Source organism: Pogona vitticeps, chromosome 4, assembly GCF_051106095.1.
Source record: "Pogona vitticeps strain Pit_001003342236 chromosome 4, PviZW2.1, whole genome shotgun sequence".
NCBI lineage: Eukaryota > Metazoa > Chordata > Lepidosauria > Squamata > Agamidae > Pogona > Pogona vitticeps.
The window spans coordinates 180,817,932-180,840,543 of record NC_135786.1 but is presented as its reverse complement, the minus strand read 5'-3'; the positions used below and the strand labels follow the sequence as shown (position 1 = coordinate 180,840,543).

Genomic DNA, 22,612 nt, shown 5'->3' with positions numbered 1-22,612 from the left:
TTCTCATTCCTCCCTTTCTACCGCCTCCTTCTCCTCCCTCAGGCGCCTCTGCCACTCTCTGGCTTCGGATTCCCCCCAATAGGACGGTTTAGGAGGCAAGCCCCTTCTTCGCCTGTAATCAGCCTCCTCTCGAGGCACTCTTACTTTTCACATCTCCCAGTCCAGGGATCCTCGACCCATATTAGTTCCCAATCCCCTGGTATGTTGTCTCGTTCCCCTTTTATATCCCCATGTCCCGCCTCTACCAACGGTTGCTCCTTCACCCTTGTTCCCACCTTTTCTAGTCCTGAGTGGTCACCGACAGTCTTGTCAAACCCTGTTCCAAGTCACAGGTGTCTATTCCCTGGTGCCTGACTGTGATGCGGGGAGCTGTAGATTCTGTTTGGGTCTCCTTTTCTCTCTTAAAGGAGGACAACACTCCGGCGAGCACTTCTATCGCCTCGCCTTGGGTCTCACACAGGAGTGCCACAGAGTTGTACACTGGCCCAATACTCAACATTTTTATTAATGTTGGATGAAAGAGTATAAGGCAGGGGTCAGGGAACTTTTTTACCTTTTACCCCCCCCCTCAAAATTTGTATATGCCGACATTACCCCCTTGATTTGAAAGGAAAGAAATCATACATTATTTGAATTCAAAATACTGTATTATTGAATCTACACAGGCTGTGTACCAAAATAGCAGATCATCTGTATCAATGGCTGCCAGGCTATGTACCAAACTAGCATGATGCACCAAATTTGATAAAGATGTGCACTATTTTTGCTGGAACACATTGTACTTCAGCCATGGGGTGGTATAGGGAGTAGTAAGGTGTCCAACATGCCTAGGAAGTTGCATTAAATTTTTGCTAGCTCACAGAGGATTTAATAATCATCAATGGCTGCCAGAGTGGTACTAGCAATGACGTGCTTGCTAGAGACAGCCAACACAGAGTTGGGGGTGGGCTTTTCCTACCACTTTAATCATTCTGTGTGTGGTGTGCAAAAAGGAACAAACCAGGCTAAAGGTCATGTCACCCACCCTGGTGCCAAGCCCAATGTCAAAGGACCAGTGCACTTTTTTTATCATCATCAATGGAAACCTCAGCAGTGGCCAGAGGATTGGAAAAGATTGGTCTACATCCCAATCCCAAAGAAGGGCAGTGCCAAAGAATGCTCCAACTACCGTACAATTGCACTCATTTCACACGCTAGCAAGGTTATAGTCAAAATAGGCTTCAGCAGTATGTGGACCAAGAAATCCCACAAGTACAAGCTGGATTTCGAAGGGGAAGTGAAGGATTATGGGAGCTGCACTCCAGAAGCAGATGTAAGGCTACAGCTTTCCACCATGCTATACAGAGGGAGGGAAGGGGGTAGTAGCCAGAGTATAAGGGAGTACAATAAATCAATGTGAGAGCATTCCAGACAGCATGTAACAAAGGTCAAATTGTTGGCTTCACAGAATTCTGAGTAATTCTCCTGCTACATTTGTGACCCCTAGCCCAAAATTTCCAATGGCATTTGATTCTGCTTTGTTTCCTATTTTTGTGTTCCAGTCACCTATGATTATAAGCATGTCTTGTTTTAGTGTTATATATTTCCTCCTGGATGCTTGCATAAAAGCTTTCAGTTTCATATTCTTCAGCATTAGTAGTTGGAGCATAGAGGTCAATGATGATTACACTGATGGGTTTTCCCAGAGGTCTCATGCCTATTATTCGGTCAGATATTTCATTATAGGCCCTAACTGCTTGTGCTACATCTTGTCTCAGAATTAGAGCCAGTCCATTTCTCCAGTGAAGTGTCTAGAGGCTCTGCAAGAGAAGATGGCTGGGTGTCTTTCCACTTTGGAGTAGAGCAACACAGTGGCCACCAAGCAGCTATCATAAACAGAGTGCCCCACAGAGCGCAGAGATGAACCGGGTCTGTACATTTGCTACCTTCAGTACTCCTTCCTGCACCCTCTTAACTTTCGCACTTGGGGCTTTTGTCCTCATCACCCTGTGCCTTCCCTTGCCATCTCTCAGAACCTGAATAAACCTCTCATATGAGCTGCAGAGCATGCAACAGTCTTCATAGCTCTTAAAAATATTTCAATACTAATACTGAATTGCATATTAAATATTATCAAAACATTTACGTTGTCCAACACAGGCACTACTCGCTCCTTTCCGGATTTTCTTCAAGCATATGAGGTGTTTTCGAAGTTGAGTCATGGCAACTGGACTGCTTCAGCCTGAAGAAGCTACCTGGACCATTAGTGAAACGTTTCGACCTAACAAGAAAGAAATCCAGTTGCCACGACTCAACTTCCAGATAATCCCACCTCGATGACTGACAATCTTCAGAGACGGCTTGGCATATAAACGTATCTGTTACACACTAGGCTGTTACACAGAGAGGAAAGCCCCCCCCTCCCCCCGGGACAGTTTCCAAAGTCCAGACTCCTGGGCTCTTGTCAGACCCTCGCTCTTGTTCGTCAAACGCCTCTGAGGCCGAAGCCCCGCCCTCTCTGCCTCCTGTCTTCCCCTTTCGGGAGCGCGCGTGGACACCTTCGGAACTGAAAAGCGCGTACGCGCGGTCTTCCTCTACGCTAGGCTGGTGTTGTCACTGCGGCTGCGTGAGCGCACCATCTTCTCTTGCAGGGCGCAGGCTTAAAGCTGCGTCTTCGAAGGCCGGAGAGAAGAAGGCGTTGGGTGGTTGCAGCTCGCGGCCAGCGCCGCCATGTTGCTCTCCGCTCCCTTCCGAGCTCTCGCCGCGCGTTCGGTAAGGAGGGCGTCGGGGACGTCCCGCTTTTTTTCACAGGCCCGGCGAAAGAGCTGGGCCTCTCTGGCAAGGTCTGTGGAGGGCGCTGGAGGCCAAGGGCACGGCCGCCTGCCCCTTCCTGTGGAGGGGAAGAGGAGGAGCCTGCAAACTTCGCCGGTGGGTCCGGCTCCTCTCTGCCGAGGATAAACGGAGGGCGGGGACCGGGTGTGTGTGTGAGGAATACCGAGGAATTGGGGGGGGGGGTTTCTCAGCTAACGTCCGAAGGGTTTGGGAGGTCACATCTTGCAAGTCTGCGTGGGGGGGGGGGGGAAGGAGATTCCAGGTTTTTCGGGTTGAAACGGGGAGAGAAATCTGGACGAGAAACCACACGCCCTTCATAATCCTGCGCACCCACCCGCGAAAATCCCCTCCTGTTTTCTCTTACGCTAGGTGACCGTCAGGAGTGGATCACGCGTGTTTGCTTGTAATGTGTAGCTCTCTTCGAAGTTCAGTGTTCCCGTAGCCATGGTAGACCGAGCTAGGTTGTTCGGAAATCTGTTTGAGTTGGGGGGGGGGACTGGAAGTGTAGCTTGGATGGAGGTGCCTGACCTCTCTGCCTGCCTGCACTTTCACGGTTGTGGCTTTTCTCCCGGAGAGGGGGAATCCGGACGGTGGCAGCTGCAAGGACCTATGTATGCTGCTTTTTCTGATCTACCAGTGGTTTCAGTAGATTGACTAGTAAAGCTAGCTCCCCTTTCTAGGGAGCGTGGGAGGCAATTTTACCATGTTGTATGACGTTTTCCTCCCCAAGCTTTTCAAATGATCCCCCCTCCCTCAATAAATAGACATGAGACAGCAGGTGATTGGTTTTTCCATTAATTAAAACATATTTGGAAGAGTGAGTGGCAGTCTCCAGTTTTAAAGGGTTAAGCATGTGTAGCCCTCCAACCGTTGGCAGAGGAAGATTACTCATGTAATGGGAACAAGAGGAGGGAAAACAGATTTGGAAGGGTAGGTTAAATAAAGATATGCCTGAAAGTATTACTTTCTACTGTTTTCTGTTATGGCTCATATATGGGTTAAAATAATTAAAACCAGTAAGAATTGTAACTTAAGCCCATTAATTGCAGTGTGTTTACTCTGATTTTGACTGAAGCTAGAGCCAACTTATTAGTGATGACTGAAGGTTTTTTTTCTGTAAAATGCAATTTCTAGGTGACACAGATACGCTGCCTTCATACAACAGCAGCACGCAGTAGTGGAGGTGGAGCTTTGTTTGTGGTAAGTAATTTATATATATGACTAAAGCAGATGTAAATGAAAATAAAGAAATATGGCATTTATTCACAGGTCCTTCAATTGGAAGTAGATAGTCCTTTACTATTGTAATGGCCAGAGTGCTATTGCAGATTTACCCAAGTGTAAATGTAACTTTAAAATGTGACTTGCAGTTCACATTTCAATTGTGTGACTAGAGATGGCAAGCATGAACTCTTAATTAGTGGCAACTTGCTACTGTAATTGCTGCATTTATAATTGTTCTAATATAAATTTACAACAGGATTTTGGCATCTTATAAACCCTTTGTCTTAGCAAGGAATAAGGTGTCATTGTGTTTTCTCCTTTTGTTGTCCTTGTACTGATATCTTTGGAGATGAAGTTGCATCGAGTGCATATATCGTTGATTCCAGATGAATCCCAAAGCTCTGGCTATTTCTGTTTAGTTGAAGTTCATATTTCTCCTATTCTAGAACTGTAAAAATGATCCTGTTCACCTATTCTGCTTGCTGTGTGAGCAGTGGGTTTTAAGAGCTTACCCAAGAGAGTCAGTAATAAATCTGGGCATCTCTGTATAAATGCTTCATCCCTCTTCTGGGCAGAAAAATAAATTATATAGTTCTCATGGTGAGCCAGATCTTTATTTAGATATTTGGCATTTTATTCTACTGTTTCTGTGTAGAAAAGTGAATTAGCCAAACCAATACTATTTCATGCCTTTATTTAATCTATAATCTATATACAAGAAAACTATCAGTCCAAAAATGTAAAAACTTGTACCGATAAAAAGTAGTCAGAAAAAGATATTTCAGCCATATTCTAAAATCTAAGGAACACATTTGATAGCCTTAAGCAATTATTACATTAGCACACACCAGGAATTAAAAAAATGAGGGTCTCTTACCTATAGATTGATGGCAGCATAAAATTTATGAGTTGTAGGCCATGTTCCCCATTTCTCGACCAATGAATAAATGAATGTCTAAATGAATACCATTTTATGCATTTCTCTAGTCAGTATCACTTGTGGCTCCTGTCTTAAATCTAATTTTAATTAAACATCCCCATACTCTTGTTTACATTACCTAGCTTGCTTGTGAAATATAAACTCTTCTAATCCACTTACAGACTACAGGACGACATCATTCTTATCCAGCCTACCTAGCAAAGATAGCCTATATATAGAATATCTCACCACCTAAGATTATGATCATGAGAATTAACACATAACTTGTAATTGAGTCCTGGTCAGTGACTGTAAAAAAAAATCAGTAATTGAGTCCAAACAAACAGCTAAGATGGCAACATTAATAGCCCTGAGAATATAATCATTTTTAATTTTCACATTTTGTTTATAGTTGCACTTGTGTGCTCCTTTAGCAAAGAAGCATAGCAAGCAATTTTGAAAGATTTTTACATGAACAGAATCTAACTTTGGCTTTTGTCTTGAAACAGAGTTTCAAACAAATAAGACTCTATATGGGGGAAAATGTTTGCTGCAGTAAATCCTAGACTTTGCAAATCCTACAGGGTCTGTATTAATAGAGGAGGATCTATGGACAAGGGGAAATGTCTTTCTATAACGACATTCAGATCTGGTCACATAATTTGGGTAACATATTTGCTTTACAGAGTGCACAAAACAAGTGCATCTTTTTGGGGTCTGATTTCAAAGAACTGCAGGAGGTAGCATTTCTATAGTAACTGCTGTTCTGTTGGGATTATGTAATTGTTAGGGAACGGATTTTAATGTACATACATCCAAAAGGAAAAAACACAGGAAAACTATTTTTGCTTCTGTGGTTTTTCATCAGTTTCCAAAAAAGGGGGGGGAGGCTCTTAAACAGTTTGTTTATACTAAAAAGGGATATGTAAAAGCATTGTGTTTCCCCCTTTTCTTTACCGTTTATTTCACTTCACTCAAATTATCAGGGAAATTTTTCATCCAGCAATATCGCAAGAGCTGCTATTAGTAACCAATCAGAATGTCCGGGAGCAGGAGAGTAGGGATGTTGGAACTTGTTAAAGGGTTAGATTGGTTGGAAAAAGTGAAAGTTGCTTTAGTCATTATGGGAATTTGTGTGCTAAGGTAGTGCTGTCTGTGCCTGCTTGCCTGGCTGCTGGACTCAAGAGAAAGCATAAGGGAGAGAACTCGCCCCGTATCCTAGCTGCTTTGGTTGATGAAGGTTTGATGATATTTTTTTCCTGTTTGATTGTTTTTCATGGTTTAGGGAAGAGGGCTTTATGTGTGTTGATTTATTTTTTTCCTTTATGTGTTTCTCTGTAGGTGTGTGCTTTCCCTGTTAAATTGATTTTTAGATTATTTGGTTAATTTATTGCATTTATTCAGTTAAAGGTGTATATTTTGGTGGGTGGTTGCGTTTTGTTTTTGATGTTTTCTCTTTCATTTGTATTGTTGCCTGCTTTTGGAGTAGCAAGTGCTATTAACAGAAGTATAGTCTTCAAGTCCTGTTAAGTTTTCATTCCCCTCTATTCAGCACTGATTAGGTTTCAACTTGAGTACTGTGTCCAGCTCTGGACACTGCACTTTAAGGAGGATATAGACAGACTAGCACAAGTTCAGAGGAGGGTAACAAGGATGATCAGAGAACTGGAAACCAAGCGCTATAAGGGAAGACTGAGAGAACTTGTCATGTTTAGCCTTGAGAAAAGAAGGCTGAGGAGAGAGATGATAGCACTTCACATACTTGAAAGGCCATCATACAGAGGAGGGGCAGGATCTGTTCCCTGTCATTCCAGAGTGCAGGGCATTTTATAATGAGCTCAACTTACAGGAAGTCAGATTTTGGTTTAATATCAGGGAAAAAAAATCTTAACTGTTAAAGCAGTATGGCAGTGGAACTAGTTACCTTGGGAGATGGTAAGCACCCCAACACTGGAAGCATTCAAAAGAAAGTTAGATAACCATCTGTCAGATATACTTTGATTTGGATTCCTGAATAAAGCAGGGGGTTGGACTTGATGGCTGTGACATTCACCCTCATAGCCCCTGCTTGTTTCCTCAAACACAGAGCTCACAAAGGCAAACCAAAACCCAACACGCTGCCACCAGTTGATCTCCTTATCAACGTACTTTACTTAGAAAAGATGAAGTTCCATTCAGTACTGACTTTTTAATAGAACAGGTTTATTGATTACAGGTGGTTTCTAGGATAATTCATAAGCATATTCTTTCAGTTTCACCCAGCATCAATATTAATCTTCTGTATTAAATATCACAGGTTACTAATCACTCCTCAGACCCCAAACTATCCTTCTCAGATTCCTAACACAGACTCTGACTCCACTTAACTCCTCTTCTCAGGCTCCGCCTTTTAACCTCTCTCGGCCTTGCCTCTTAACCACATTAACATATACCATGAATAATTCATAACTTAATTTGCATAACAAGGGTGAACGCTACAATGACTTTTAGGCCCATTCCAATGAGATGTACACGTATACAACAAACCTCTTTGCTGGATCAAACTTGTGGAAAAACCTTGTTTTTCCTGGCTCACAAAACCAGCTAGAAGGGCGAGCTGGGTGGGTAAGGGGCAATGCCTCTCTATAATTTTATTTAAAAAGCCTTCCTGTATGACGGATAATTGAATTATTGAGCAAGACACTAAAGTGTGTGATGACTTCTCAGCATCACGAGTTTTCTTTCTTATCCAAACTGGTTTGTACGAAGATATTCCAACAGAGACGAGGGGATAAAGAAAAGATGTGGAGTGGGGAGGCAAAGAAAAACACTTGGGGCAAGCCTAGCCACCTGATCTTTGCAATCACTTGGGCTTGCTTTAATTTCTTCCACTTTGTGCTGCAAATTTCATTGGAATGTCACCTACATAGTGATAATTATGCAAATATAGTCATCAGGTATTCATTGCGTGCATTCAGAGAGGCCAGGATGAACAGTAAGCTCCCCCCCCAGGGGAAAATGTATTTATATATTTGACTCCCTCCCTAGAACTGGAAATTCAAGATGCCTCCCAACAAATCTGAAAACCAGGAGCTATTAAAATAATAATAAATCACAAAAGGACACTGATACAGAAGTTCAGCACTAGTCATTTGAAAAACCTTTTCTAGGGGGTCAGTCAGTTACTGACTACCTGTCTGAATGGAAAAGTCCTGCAAATAAAAGGAAAAAAAGGAGGGTCCCTTCTAACATAATCTTGGAAGGGAATGTTCAAGTGCCAAGAATAGACCTTAAGAGGGGTCTTTTAATCCTCACTTGGGAAGTTAGATCTGAGTAATTTCTTCTACAAAACTGGCCAACTAAAACTTGTTTCAAAACTTATTTTTCTAAACAAATGTAATTTTTGTTTTTGTTTGGCACAGCACAGAGATACGTCTGAAAACAACCCAAACACCCCATTTGATTTTACTCCTGAAAACTATAAGGTATGTCAGCATAGATGGGGGGGGGGGCTTGTTTGTATAGCGAACTAAAATTCTGAGCTGATGGGGCATTTGTTTATTTAACAGAGAATAGAGGCAATAATAAATAACTACCCAGAGGGACACAGATCTGCAGCAGTGATACCAGTCCTGGATCTGGCTCAAAGACAGCATGGATGGCTGCCTATATCAGCTATGAATAAGGTATTTTACTAGTGTCAGATTTTTCTTGCCATATATATATATATATTAAGATAGATTTGTAATATATTTTTAAAGCTTTTACATTTGGTACATTATACAGAAGATACTATACTAATGTAATTTTCTTTTCCCGTCTCAAATGTCTGTAATATGTAATGAATCTTGGCCTAAATAAAAGTCCCTGACCCGATTTTTGAAACGCTAATACAGGTTTAATGATATTGTGCTCAGACTTATAACAAAGAGAAAACATAAATTTATAGTGTGTTGTACTATGTTATAGAACCCTAGTGTGGTGTAGTAGATAGAGTGATGAACTGGAGACAAGGGTTCAGATCTCACTTGGTTATAGAAACTCACTGGGGTAGCGGAACTGATAAAACCACTTCTTCAATATCTCACTTTCCTTGAAAGCCCTATTCAGTAAGTCAGTTCAAGCTTGATGGCACATAACTCGAAGTATGCAAATTTCAGTAGTACTTATGTCTAGCACTTAGAAATATGTTAACTGAATTAGTTCATGTAACTAAACCTTGTAAAGCAAACCAACCATTTACACTTTCTAAGGTCTAAAGCTTTTTTGTTGTACTTATGGTTGCTTCCAGTGGAAAATACTATGAAATTAAATAATGAGGGCTGAGACAATAGCTGGGATTATAACTGATGCTGAAATATATTTTGTTGAAATTGTTTTTTTGCCTAGAAAAATGAGTTGTCTCTTTGTTGTAGGTGGCTGAGATTCTACAGATGCCTCCCATGAGAGTTTATGAAGTAGCAACATTTTATACTATGTATAATCGCAAACCTGTTGGAAAGTACCATATCCAGATCTGTACTACCACCCCTTGCATGCTGTGTGACTCAGACAGCATATTAGAAGCTATTCAGAAGAAGCTTGGTATGATTCAAAGCGAACTATGTTACTATAATATATAAAATATTTACTTTATTACCTTTTCTTATTTAATTCAGTGTAATGCAGTATTGTGGTTGTAATGCAGTGTATGCTGCTTTCTGATGGCTCTACCTTTGTAAGCAGCATACACTGCATTGTATGTGAACCCTTGTCACTGCTTGTGAGTGGATGAGATGGTGACATCTAAGAGGCATAGTAAGCATTGGACATAAACAAAAGAGGGAACAAGAGTTTAGAGAAGCAGGAAGTGGGAGACAGGAAATGAGACTTCTTAGATTTCTATGAAAATGACAAATGATCAGTGGTAGGTGGTGCAGGGAGGACTAACTGTAGTTTGAATTGAAATAGCCCCCTAAATATTTGGTTGCAGATGAAAATTATATACAGTATATTTAGCATGGGAGAGGTTCATTTATAACAAAAACACATGGCGTAAAACTAGATTATGTGTATTTTGAAACTGAATGATGAATAGAACTTCCATTCCCAAGGATGAGGCTTGATTCCTTGATACAAAGTTTGCAAAGAATTTAGTTGGGGTCCAAAATTAACTTTAATGTAGTCCATTAGTATATTTTCTTTGCTACCAGATACACATTATTTTTTTCTGGGTGCTTAAGTGAAGCAAAACTACTATGGTGTAAATTGAGTTAATATGCTTACAGCTTATATCAAACTGACATTTTAAAATGCATTTTGCGATACTTATCTGAGTAATAAGAGGTGCAAGAGAAGGAAACATTTTTAACATGTTAAATGCCTCTGCAAAAACAATTAATAAAACCTATTTACAGTATTTAGACAGTTATTAAAAATGTTGATACTTGTATTGTTCAGTTGGAAAAGCTCCTAAAGCAGATAAACAAAGCATGTGTCCCTTAGACTTCCACTCTAAAATTGATGACACAAAAGAAAAAAGGAAGCAGGGGGAAAAATTGTTAGCGCTGTATTATGCTTATAATGTATTATGCTTTAAAATGACGGGCTACTCATTTTTAAAGGGTCTTGGAGGGCTTCCAAGAAACAGCTGTATTGCAGCTAGACATCCCTCTATAGAGGACATCTATAGAGGGACGTGGTGGCGCTGCGGGTTAAACCGCAGAACCCTGTGTGCTGTAAGGTCTGTAGATCTTCAGCTGTAAGATCAAATCCACGTGATGGAGTGAGCGCCCGTTGCTTGTCCCAGCTCCCGCCAACCTAGCAGTTCGAAAGCATGCAAATGCGAGTAGATAAATAGGAACCACCTCGGTGGGAAGGTAACAGTGTTCTGTGTCTAAGTTGCACTGGCCATGTGACCACAGAAGATTGTCTTCGGACAAACGCTGGCTCTATGGCTTGGAAACGGGTGAGCCCCGCCCCCTAGAGTCGGACACGACTGGACAAAAATTGTCAAGGGGAACCTTTACCTACATGAAAACTATCTCCTGGTAGCTGTGCTTACCTATAGAAGTAAGACTCAGGGGACTTCCAGTGATACCCAGTGGTCTTGTTGCTCTTCACAGAGAAGATGGAACTGATGGGCAGAATGCCCAGTATAACTGGTAAAAGCAGCAGTAAGCAGAGATAAGTTTCCCTCTTTGAAGATACCAGTCTATTCTAAAAAGAAACTTCTACTGTGTGTTCTTCATTTAAATAGTAAAAATACAGAAGAATCTGGCTGCCTTCCAAATTATCCTTCACCTTCATCTCCATTGCTATAAGAAAAAAAGCTCTTTAATTCTATTGATTCTATCATTGTATGCTTTATCATTCTTATTCGTATTTAAAGTAGCTGTTGATTTTCTTGCTTAACAGTGTACCTAAAGCAATATGCAACTGAAACCAATAATTAATAAATTGCAACAGAATGAATTCCCCCACCAAAAGAAATTGCTAATGATGTAGCCAACCTGAATTTCCTGGGGAAGATGCATCATAGGAGGTGCCCCTTCTCATGTAGTCATCAACAAAGACTGTGGTTGGACATAGAGCAGTTCTGTGATGAAGACTGCAGATGAGTGGTAGGCTCATGAAAACAGTCAGATTTTCAGGCATTGTGGCCAAAAGCTTTGTAGGGTCAAATGAGTATCTTGAATTGTATTAAGCAGCAACATGGAAAGCTAGTGCTGTTACTTTCAGACCAAGGCCACAGAGTCTCTAAACTGCATATGCAAGATAATTGGCAGCTGAATTTATACCAACTATAGTTTATGAACAGTGGTGACAAACCTAGATAGCATCTTAAAAAGCAGATACATCACCTTGCCAACAAAGGTCCGCAAAGTCCAAGCTATGGTTTTTTCTAGTTGTGATGTATGGAAGTGAGAGCTGGACCATAAAGAAGGCTGACTGCCAAAGAAGTGGTGCTTTTGAATTGTGGTGCTGGAGGAGACTCTTGAAAGTCCTCTGGACTGCAAGGAGAACAAACCTATCCATTCTAAAGGAAATCAACCCAGAGTGCTCACTGGAAGGACAGATCCTGAAGCTGAGGCTCCAATACTTTGGCCATCTCTTGAGAAGCCTCCTTGGAAAAGCCCCTGATGTTGGGAAAGGGTGAGGGCAAGAGAAGGGGACGACTGAAGAAGAGATGGTTGGACAGTGTCATTGAAGCTACCAACATGAATTTGACCCAACTCTGGGAGGCAGTGGAAGACAGGAGGGCCTGGCGTGCTCTGGTCCATGGGGTCACAAAGAGTCGGACACGACTTAACAACTAAACAACAACATAGTTTATGAACACTGTTCAGACAGTCCCATGTAAAGTGTGAAACAGAAATCTAAAGGAACTATCATTCAAGCCAAGATCATTATTGGTAGATCTGCCCTGCCCAGCAAGTAGGGTACTGATCCATTTGTCAGAAGTTGCACATTTTCCCCTTCTTGCCACCAGCCATGTATTAAAGAATAGTCTTTTTAATGCATTACTGTATGTATATCTTCCTTGGCTCTTTCACTGACGGGAGTACTCTTTCTAAACATATCACAGTGCTATTGTGTCACCATGCAATTGAAGTGCAAATATGATAAAACTGCTAATTTCAAGTAGCAAATGTTGTGGTTTCTATATGGCATTTTAAATATTGTCTTCAGAGATTTAATTTCCTTCAATATAGTAAATGTTTTTACACTGAGCTAAGTTTGTATGTATGTCTTGATCCAGTAGTTTGTGCGCTGTAAAGCAAGATTCCTCTGCTTCTAGAAGCCAATCTGTTACAGTGTAAATGTTGGCCTTACCTGTATTAAGAAAAATACATTACAAAAACATTTGTTGTGGCTTAGGGGTTTTTAATTTTGCATTTTTTAAACATCACATAACAACCATAAATAAAACTCATAGAGAAACAACCGTAGGGGAAAAGAAGAGAGAGAAAAGAGAAACGGGAAAAAGAGAAAACATATATAACCTAGTTGTTACAATAATAAAATCCATAACAAATGCTATATTCTCTACTTGTACTTGTTTCTGGGCTCAGTCTTAGAACATTTCTCAGCTTTCTTTAACATATGCTCTTGGGTTCTCACATAACACTTCTGAAAGACTATGCATTTCTGTAATATCCAGTAATTTTTAATCAGCTCAACCTTCGGGTTCTCCCGATTTTACCATTTTTGAGCCCAAATCGGCCTTGCAGCTGTAAATATGTGTATCAGCATGTATTTAATTTTTTTCAACAATTTCTGTCATTATGTTCAGTAAAAACATTTCTAGTTTAAAGGCCATTTTCTGTTGTATAATTCATTTTAGCTGTCTCCAAAATCTTTTTACTTTATCGCATGTCCATCACATGTGAAAAAATGTCTCAGGTTGCTTAACACACTTCCAGCAGGAGTTGTTAGCCCCCGTGTTGTGGCTTAGGTTTAATTGCTAAAGTTTTTACTTTTTCATTTTGTTATATTTTAAATTTATCTGTCTTCCTTTAGGTATAAAGGTTGGGGAAACAACTCCTGATAAACTGTTCACTCTGACGGAAGTAGAATGCTTGGGCGCATGTGTAAATGCACCAATGGTACAAATAAATGATAACTATTATGTAAGTACTATTTCTTAGCCCCAATTGCACAAATCATTGTGGTGTAAGCAAGTACTTATTGAAAAAAATCTGCCAAGCCCAGTGTGGTAGAAGTTATTAGAATTGGGAGTGTGTGTTTGTTAAAAAACAGATATATTGATCTTCAGCTTTAACTTTGGTTTTACTTTGTGTGAAGGTACCATAATTTTCTGAAGTATCAAGTTTATCAAAGATAAAGTCTTAAGATTTTAAAATAATTATTAAAATGGATTGAATATGAACCACATACTGTAGTGTTTATTATGAGTAAACTGTGCACCTATGGTTAGGCCAAATAAGGCGGTTAGTCATATCAACAAATTGAGGTACACGGTATTTTTACGAGGGACATCTGCCCCTCTTAAAAACAGTACTTACGCCTATATTTTTACCGCATACCAATATAATTCCTGTAGGCTAAGCTATCTTGAGGTCTGTCATTCATGTATTTATGGCATATGGTAAAACAAGTGTAGTAGACATTTTCCCTCTTTACACTCTTAGGCTGTTTGGTCCTAATGAGGCATATCATTAGCTGTAAAAATTATTTAGGGAATAGCTGTAATTCAGTCTGCTCTGGAGAGAACAAGAACTGTACAGCATTTCAAATGTTCATAAATGTATTGTGGCGCCAACTTTCAGATACAGTGGTGCCTCGCTTAACGACAATTATCCGTTCCAGGAAAATCGCCATTAAGTGAAAACATTGTAAAGCAAAATTAAAAACCCCACTGAAACGCATTGAAACCTGTTCAATACGTTCCAATAAGGTAAAAACTCACCGTTCAGCGAAGAGCCTCCATATGGTGGGCATTTTCGCTGCCTGTATAGCGAGGAATCCGTCCCTAAGCACAGTGGGGAGCCATTTTAAGCACCCAGTGGCCATTTTGAAAACCCGACGATCAGCTGTTTTGGATCGTCATAAAGCGAAAATCGGTTCCCGAAGCAGGGAACCGATCATCGCTAAGCGAAATTCCCCCATTTAGACCATCGTTTTGCGATCACAAAAAGATCATCGTAAAGCGGGGCAATCGTTAAGCGAGACACCACTCTACTATAATTAAAACTTCTGCCCTAATACTGTATTTTTCAATGTATAACATGATATTCCTAAAATAGTTACTACAAAAATTGAGTGTCACGGAAATATGCTGAGGCAGCAGGAGGAGGTGAAGGAGCAGCTGCACTCAGCCGCCCCTCGTAGCTGCCTGTTGACTGCAGCTGCGGCTGCCTGATCGCCTCCTCCAGCACCACTTGTGGGATCCCTTTGGGCAGGGGACAAGGTGGTGATGGGAGCTTCAGGTGAGCCCCAGCAGTAGTACTAGAGGATGCAATCAGGCGTCCGCAGCTACAGTCAATGGGCAGCTGCAAGAGTGCGGCTACTTCTTCGCCTCCGCGTCCAGCTGCTACAAGGGTCAAAATTAGGGGTCTTATACACGGAAAAATATGGTACATTTGCGCATCCTGAAGGCATACAGGTCCCTTATTTTATATGGGTAATGTATTTTCCTCACTTCATTTCAGGAAGATTTGAAAACAAAAGACATTGAAGACATAATTGATGAACTGAAAGCTGGAAAAGTTCCAAAACCTGGACCAAGGTATTTTGTTTTTACTATATAGTATTTTGGGAAGACAGGACACTGTAACTGCATAAAATTAATGGTATCATTCTTATTACAAGATCCAAGAATATCTGTCTAAACATGGGGAAATATGAGCTTTTTACCCCATGATGCTTGTTTTTGCTCTTCATGTGATCATAACCTAAGAAGTACCAGTAATAGGCAAGACTGCAACATTGCCTTATATTTCATAAGGAAAATGGCTTTCATGTCTCTGTGCTTAAGAAATTTATTTACCAGGGCTGTTGCTACCACTCCTTAATACTTGGAAAAATTATGTGATATTTAATATCATATGGGAGGACAATTAGCATGGCATTCAGTAGTGTTTGAATCATAGTGTTCTTTTTTTTCCCCTTCAGGAGTGGACGCTTCTCTTGTGAGCCAGCTGGTGGTCTTACTTCTCTAACAGAACCACCCAATGGACCTGGCTTTGGGGTGCGGTCAGACCTTTAAGATTGTTTCTCTAACTGCAAGAAAGTGGTTCAGAAAATTTTAAAAAATTAATTATGGATAGATTAAAGCATGAGTGTTCTGTTAATACGTCTGGTGTATTTCTTTAGTATGATTATTGGCAATTCAAGTAATGACAACATATCACCTGGAATTGAAAAATTTTTATTACCTTTAAAGTTACCAGTTTTGTTTCAGACAGAGAATATTAATACCTTTTCAAACAAAGTCACTCTTGTCTCTACCAAAACCAAATAACAATATTTATAATCCAGTTATATAAATAGAAAAAAGATGGCATAGGAAAGAATCTTCAAGGAAAGAAGATGGCATATTTTAAATAAAACACTATCCAAAGAGAGCATTCAAGAAGAAAGGGAATACATTCGAAATGGAGGGGCACAGACTAAGTTATCAATGGAGACTAGAACTCCTTCACAAATGTAATGTACAGGAAGGCAGTTCTGCCAAAAGGAACAGATATCACTGTACACCAAGGGAAAAAATATTTGCACTGCTGCAGATTTAATCTCTGGAGTAGTAACTCAAGTCCCATACAATGGGAAAAATATGCCTAAGGCAGGATTACATTACATTAAACTGTTACATTACTGGGCACAATTTACAGTAATTTAATTAATTTTAAAATTAATTATTAAAGTTATTTTGCAGAGTAAAAATATTTTAAATATATTACATTATAGCGAGGCAAGGCAAGATTAATCTTAAAAGTAATTTTAGGATATACCCCATTACAAGCAAACAGCTGTAAAATGAGATCCTGGCACTGGGAGGTGTTCTTTGTCCAGCTAGAGAAAGTGGCCTGGGTGTGTTGGCACAAGGCAAGAAGCAAAATGCTGGGAGAACCAATGCAGGCCACGCTGCTGCACAGAAAGTAGCAAGGGTGAACGGCTCCACTGCCAGGCTACTTTGAAGGGGGATCTCCAATCCAACCACCTGGTCCACCTACCATCTGGCCTCCTTGCCAACCAGGTGAGCCCTCCCAGGTCCTCCTGGATTTTGGGCATGCTTACTGATGGAAGGACATGTAGGGTCCTGTGGCTGCAAGCAGCAACCACACAGAAGTAGGCAGAGACAGTGCTCAGGCTACTCTGCTGCAAAGACAACTGCAGCACCCCATGCTTGGTGCATCTGAGAGGTGTGCTTGAGCTGGTAGGGACAGGGCTCTGCCCCTCCCAGCAATAAAGATTCAGAAAGACTGAGAACGTTAAACTCCCTGGCACCCATTAAGACATTTGAGGTCTTCATTAAGCCACATTGGCTGTGTTTCTGTTACAGTTCCTGCTCAAAGCTCTGGTGTCTCACTGGAGGGGGTGTTCACTCTTTTACCTTGAAAGCCCTATTAGCGTTGCCATTAGTTCATTCCAACTTGATAGCACATAACTTATAAACTACAGCTATCACAACTCTGTTGAATATCAATGCAGACAGAGCTAATTCTGTGGACTAAAGTTTATTTGCCAATTTCAATGGAGCTGACTTAGCTAGAAACTTCAGATACGACTATGTGTTATGTCACCAACATTGTTTATACACATTTGTCACCTTATGAGGAATGCTTAACCATTTCAGTTACACATGTGTTCTTCCTTGGCTTGACTTAGTTCATTGAAATGGCTCAGGATGGTTTTTTCAGGTACCTTTATTCCTCTCAATTTGGGGTATATTAATTACTGTATTTTTCTACATATAAAAAAACACTTTTTACTTAAATAATTAGACAAAAAAATTGAGGGTCATTATATACACGGAAGGCAGCCGCTTTCCCTGCCTTTTGCGAAGCACCCCTCTGATCCTGAAGCAGCCATGAAAGGGCTTCAGGACCAAAGGGGTGCGATCATACAAATATTCTAATTTGGGGGGTTAGAAAAGGGGGTGTCATCTTATACACTAGGTCAGCAGTCCCCAACCTTTTTGGAGCTGCAGACCAGCTGGGGGGGCCATGCGCAGTGGGCACGGTACACTCCCATGCAAGTGTGACACACCCACTGCATGTGCATGCCCACTGTGGGTATGACATGCGTGCATGCGGGGGGGGGGGGGAGAGATCCGTATCCGCGGCCCAGTTCCGACAATCCCACAGACCGGTAGATGACTTAATCTGATATGTAGATAACATCTGCTTTCCAGTTCCAAGATAAAGTTATCTGTTATTCTGTGTAGGCATCCTTCAGTCTCGAGAGACTATAATAACGTGCTCTGTATGGAGGACTTGGAACAGAATCTAGTGTGGCTGAGGCCAATTTGAGACTGACAAACCCTTCCACAATGAAGACAAATACAATCCGGTCCCTGTCCAGCTCCGATTTTGCTGCTTTCGGCATGCTGGACAAGGGTATCTTCAGATTGAGAGAGACCATGCTGCACCGCCTGCCTCCAGGATGAATGTTCAGATGTCAAGGTTTCCCATCTGTTGAGGTCCATTCCTAAGGCCTTCAGATCCCACTTGCAGATATTCTTGTATCCACAGCTGTGGTCTCCCTCTGGAGCGATTTCCCAGCACTAATTCTCCATATAGGACATCTTCTGGAATTCGGCCATCAGCCATTCTCACGACATGCCCAAGCCAACGTAGATGTTGCTGCTTCAGTAATGTATACATGCTAAACATTCCAGCTCATTCTAAAGGTAAAGGTTCTCCTTGACATTGAGTCCAGTCGTGTTCGACTCTAGGGAGCGGTGCTCATCCCCGTTTCCAAGCCATAGAGCCAGCATTTTGTCAGAAGACAATCTTCCGTGGTCACGTGGCCAGTGCGACTTAGACATGGAACGCTGTTACCTTCCCACCGAGGTGGTCCCTATTTATCTACTCGCATTTGCATGCTTTCGAACCGCTAGGTTGGCGGGAGCTGGGACAAGCAACGGGTGCTCACTCCATAGCGTGGATTCGATCTTACGACTGCTTGGTCTTCTGACCTTGCAGCACAGGCTTCTGCGGTTTAGCCCGCAGCGCCACCATGTCCCTCATTCTAGGACTACACTATTTGGAACTTTTTCCTGCCAGGCGATACCAAAAATGCATAGGAGACAACGCATATGGAACGTGTTCAGCTTCCTCTCCTGCCAGGCACAAAAGGTCCAGGACTCGCTGCAGTACAGGAGTGTGCTCAGGACACAGGCTCTATAGACCTGGATCTTGGTATATGCCACCAGCGTCTTATTAAGCCATACTCTCTTTGTGAGTCTAGAGAACATGGTAGCTGCTGTGCCAATGCGTTTATCCAGCTCGACATCTAAGGAGAGAGTATCAGAGATTGTTGAGCCAAGGTACACAAAATCATGAACAACCTCCAATTCTTGCGTGGAGATGGTAATAGAGGGAGGTGAGTCCACGCCCTGGCCCATGACTTGTGTTTTCTTCAGGATGATTGTTAGTCTTGGCAGGCCTTGCTAAAACGATTCATGTGTTGCTGGAGATCTTCAGCAGAGTGGGCAACAATGACTGCCTCATTGGCAAAGAGGAAGTCCCACATGCATTTCAGTTGAACTTTTGTCTTCGCTCTCAATCTAGAGAGATTAAAGAGTTTTCCATCTGATCTAATCTGGAGATAGAAATCTTCTGTTGCAGTTCCAAAGGTGTGCTTCAGCATGACAGCAAAAAAGCTCCCAAACACGTTTGGCACGAGGACTGTTATATCATCTTAAATAAAAAGCTCTTTGCTGAAGACTATGCTTTTAATGTATTCTTGAAGGATTTCACTGCTGGGATCCGATGTTTGTTGTAGGTTTTTCGGGCTGTTTGGCCGTGCTCTGGGAGTTCTAGCTCCTGTCCTCTGAAGTTGCCAGCCAGAGACTGGTGAAATGATAGGAACAAAAACCTCCAGAACACGGCCAAACAGCGCAAAAAACCTACAACAACCATTATGCTTTTAACTTCAGGCCAGTGATGAGAGTCTTGTGACTCATCAGGATGTCAGCAGTGAATAACATAAAAAACCTACATTTTATATCATGGAATATGCTAAGCACTTCTAAGTAGGAAGGTGCAGAAGCATTCTTTATAGTATTTTGGACCTACTGCATTAGCAATAAAGGCCCAGTTTGTTGTAATTTGACAGGCCCTCCCTCTCCAAAAACCCCATTCAATAATAGATGTAGAACTTTGTGGAAAATTCTCATTTTTAAAGTATTAGTATCATATACCTAAGCTTTCTGAATTTAAAATATGTAATCAATTATTCAAATACACAATGTAATCTTGTAGTAGAGGAATTGAAATTTATAGATAGAACTTGGGGGATTATCTTCAGTTTCATGATTGCTTCTGCACAATCCTCTGAAAAGTTATTTTAAAGCATTTTAAAGCTGTTCTTGAGGATAGACAGATGTTCATATTCCTTAGAGCAACTCTACTTAATCATGTTTTAGCCAAGACTCAAAGTCACTAACTTCCAGTTGATGGTGAAAAATAGTGTCAAAATAACAAACAGCCTTTCATTATAGAAAATGCTACTTGCCAAAAACATTAAAAATCAACTTAAAATGCAAATTTTAATATTATTTTGAAAAATGAATAATTACAAATTTTAATATTTATAATTTTAAAAAGCAAATTAAAATTATAAACTGCAACCAGTGTTAGCCATCATTTTTTCACAAAATGTTCACTCATCCTAAAATTTTATTTAAGACCCTTTTCTCCTACTTTTAATCTATCAATGGTTTGAGAAACCTCTAACAAGGTATGTATGTTTGTAAATAAATGCCTTATGGAAATCAGACACAGTATTCAGTTTATTCTTCAGAAATATTGAAGAGGTAGCTGCGTTAAATCTCTGCTTTTTAAAGTATCAGTGGACATGTCCACAAAAGGTCATACAGTATTATAAAATAGTATAACAGTATTAAAGGGGGCACATTTTTTCATTTGGTTTTACCTGTAATGTTTTAGAAAGCAAGTGATATTTTAATGATAGATTACTTAATATTAAATGTGTTGAAATACATCTTACATATTTTCAAATGAAATTCAGTTCCTCATCAGACTGCCCTATAAACAGTAGAAAAATAATCTGTTTTTTGGGTAAGAAATGTATTACAAACATATGTACTATTTACAGTGTTCTAGTAGATAACCTTCATATATCTCACCAGATGTTTACCAAGATACCTCTTCTAATTTCACGTATACTTATTTTTCAGTTTTTAAATGTTAGTATCGAATAAACAAATCAGAGAACTACAGACTGTTTTCAGTGTGAAATCTAATCAACTTTAGCTGAATATTAATAGCAAAACGGGATGTTTGTACAATTAGCAGTCACTGCTCTTATTAATATAATTATTCCTTCAATCCTAATATTTATTAGGGATGGGTTTTGATACATATAATCTGCCAACAAGTTATTAGGTATCACCTGAAGTGGCCTTTAGCCCATTAAGATGTCACAGATCTTTAAAACAGTCTTGTGTCATCTAATTTTTATATACTCTACTTTCTGTTTCAAGTGCTCAACACGGCAGTTGGGTTGCTCATAAACCTTCTGTTCAGGCACTAGTCAACCCAAATCTACTTCAATAAAGGATGTATGTGATACAATTCCCAGGTTGAAATGGATGGCTAACTTCAGACCTCTCTGAGGGCAGAAGCTAACATGTAAGCTGATACACCTCCATTATCTCCTGCAGAAAGCCCCAAAAGTGTCTGAGCAGTTTTGAGATAATGTAAGAGGTTATGAGATAGGGGAATCGGTCTCTTTCTAGTTCCTATGATATAAGCAATTCTGCCAGCAAAAATGTGTAGTATTTCACCATTAATTTATTAATTCATGAATTCTGGCTGATGGGCAATAATCCTTCAATGAATGGAAGAGCCACATTACCTGCTTTAGTTACAAATGGAATGTGAAGGAGGCAAACGAAAAGGGAAACGGAAACAGAAGAAGCCATCTTATCAATTGCTAAAAGACTAATGCTCAGAAAAGATGGTAAGATGGGATGATAATGCAGACAATGAGGTTAAGATATAGTTAAAGAAAATAAGCATGTATTAAGGCAAAATACTCATGATGACCCCCTTCATGGATTGCTGCCTTGTGGCAAAGGGGCTAGAGTAATTCATGAAAAGCTATGGGCTATGCCATGCAGGGACACCCAAGATGGACAGGTCATGGTGGAGAGTTCTGACTAAAAGCGATCCACCTGGAACAGGAACTGGCAAGTCACTCCAGTGTCTTTGCCAAGAAAACCCCATGAACAGAAACAAAAGGCTAAAAGATAGGATGCTGGAAGATGAGCCTCTCAGGTTGGAAGGCATCCAACATGCTACTGAGGAAGAGCAGAGGGCAAGTACAAGTAGTTCCAGAGCTAATGAAGTGGTTGGGCCAAATCCAAAAGGACGCTCAGCTATGGACGCGCTTGGAAGTGAGAGGAAAGTCCGATGCTGCAAAGAAAAATACTGCATAGGAACCTGGAATGTAAGATCTATGAATCTTGGTAAGGTGGATGTGGTCAAACAGGAGATGGCAAGAATAAACCTTGACATCCTGGTCGTCAGTGAACTAAAATGGACAGGAATGGGCGAATTCAATTCAGATGATTATCATACCTACTATTGTGTGCAAGAATCCTGTAGAAGAAATTAAGTAGCCTTCATAGTCAACAAAAGAGTGGGAAAAGCTGTACCGGGATACAATCTCAAAAATGATAGAATGATTTCAATACGAATCCAAGGCAAGCCTTTCAACATCACAGTAATCCCAGTTTATGAACCAACCACCAATGCTGAAGAGGCTGAAATTGACCAATTCTATAAAGATTTACAACACCTTCTAGAACTGACACCAAAGAAAGATGTTCTTCTCATTATAGGGGACTGGAATGCTAAAGTAGGGAGTCAAGAGATAAAAGGAACAACAAGGAAGTATGGCCTTGGAGTTCAAAATGAAGCAGGGCAAATGCTAATAGAGTTTTGTCAAGAGAACAAGCTGGTCATCACAAACACTCTTTTG

At 40.6% G+C, this 22,612-nt stretch overlaps 1 protein-coding gene across 1 annotated transcript; it reads left to right on the top strand.

The window, feature by feature from the left end:
* Positions 1 to 2,556: 2,556 nt before the first annotated feature.
* On the top strand, positions 2,557 to 15,729 carry NDUFV2 (NADH:ubiquinone oxidoreductase core subunit V2). Its single transcript, XM_020793496.3, has 8 exons — positions 2,557 to 2,751; positions 3,946 to 4,011; positions 8,356 to 8,418; positions 8,503 to 8,619; positions 9,349 to 9,517; positions 13,436 to 13,545; positions 15,088 to 15,164; positions 15,551 to 15,729. The coding sequence occupies exons 1-8, from the start codon at positions 2,710 to 2,712 to the stop codon at positions 15,642 to 15,644; spliced, it is 738 nt and encodes a 245-aa protein (XP_020649155.3). The 5' UTR covers positions 2,557 to 2,709; the 3' UTR covers positions 15,645 to 15,729.
* Positions 15,730 to 22,612: the final 6,883 nt, after the last annotated feature.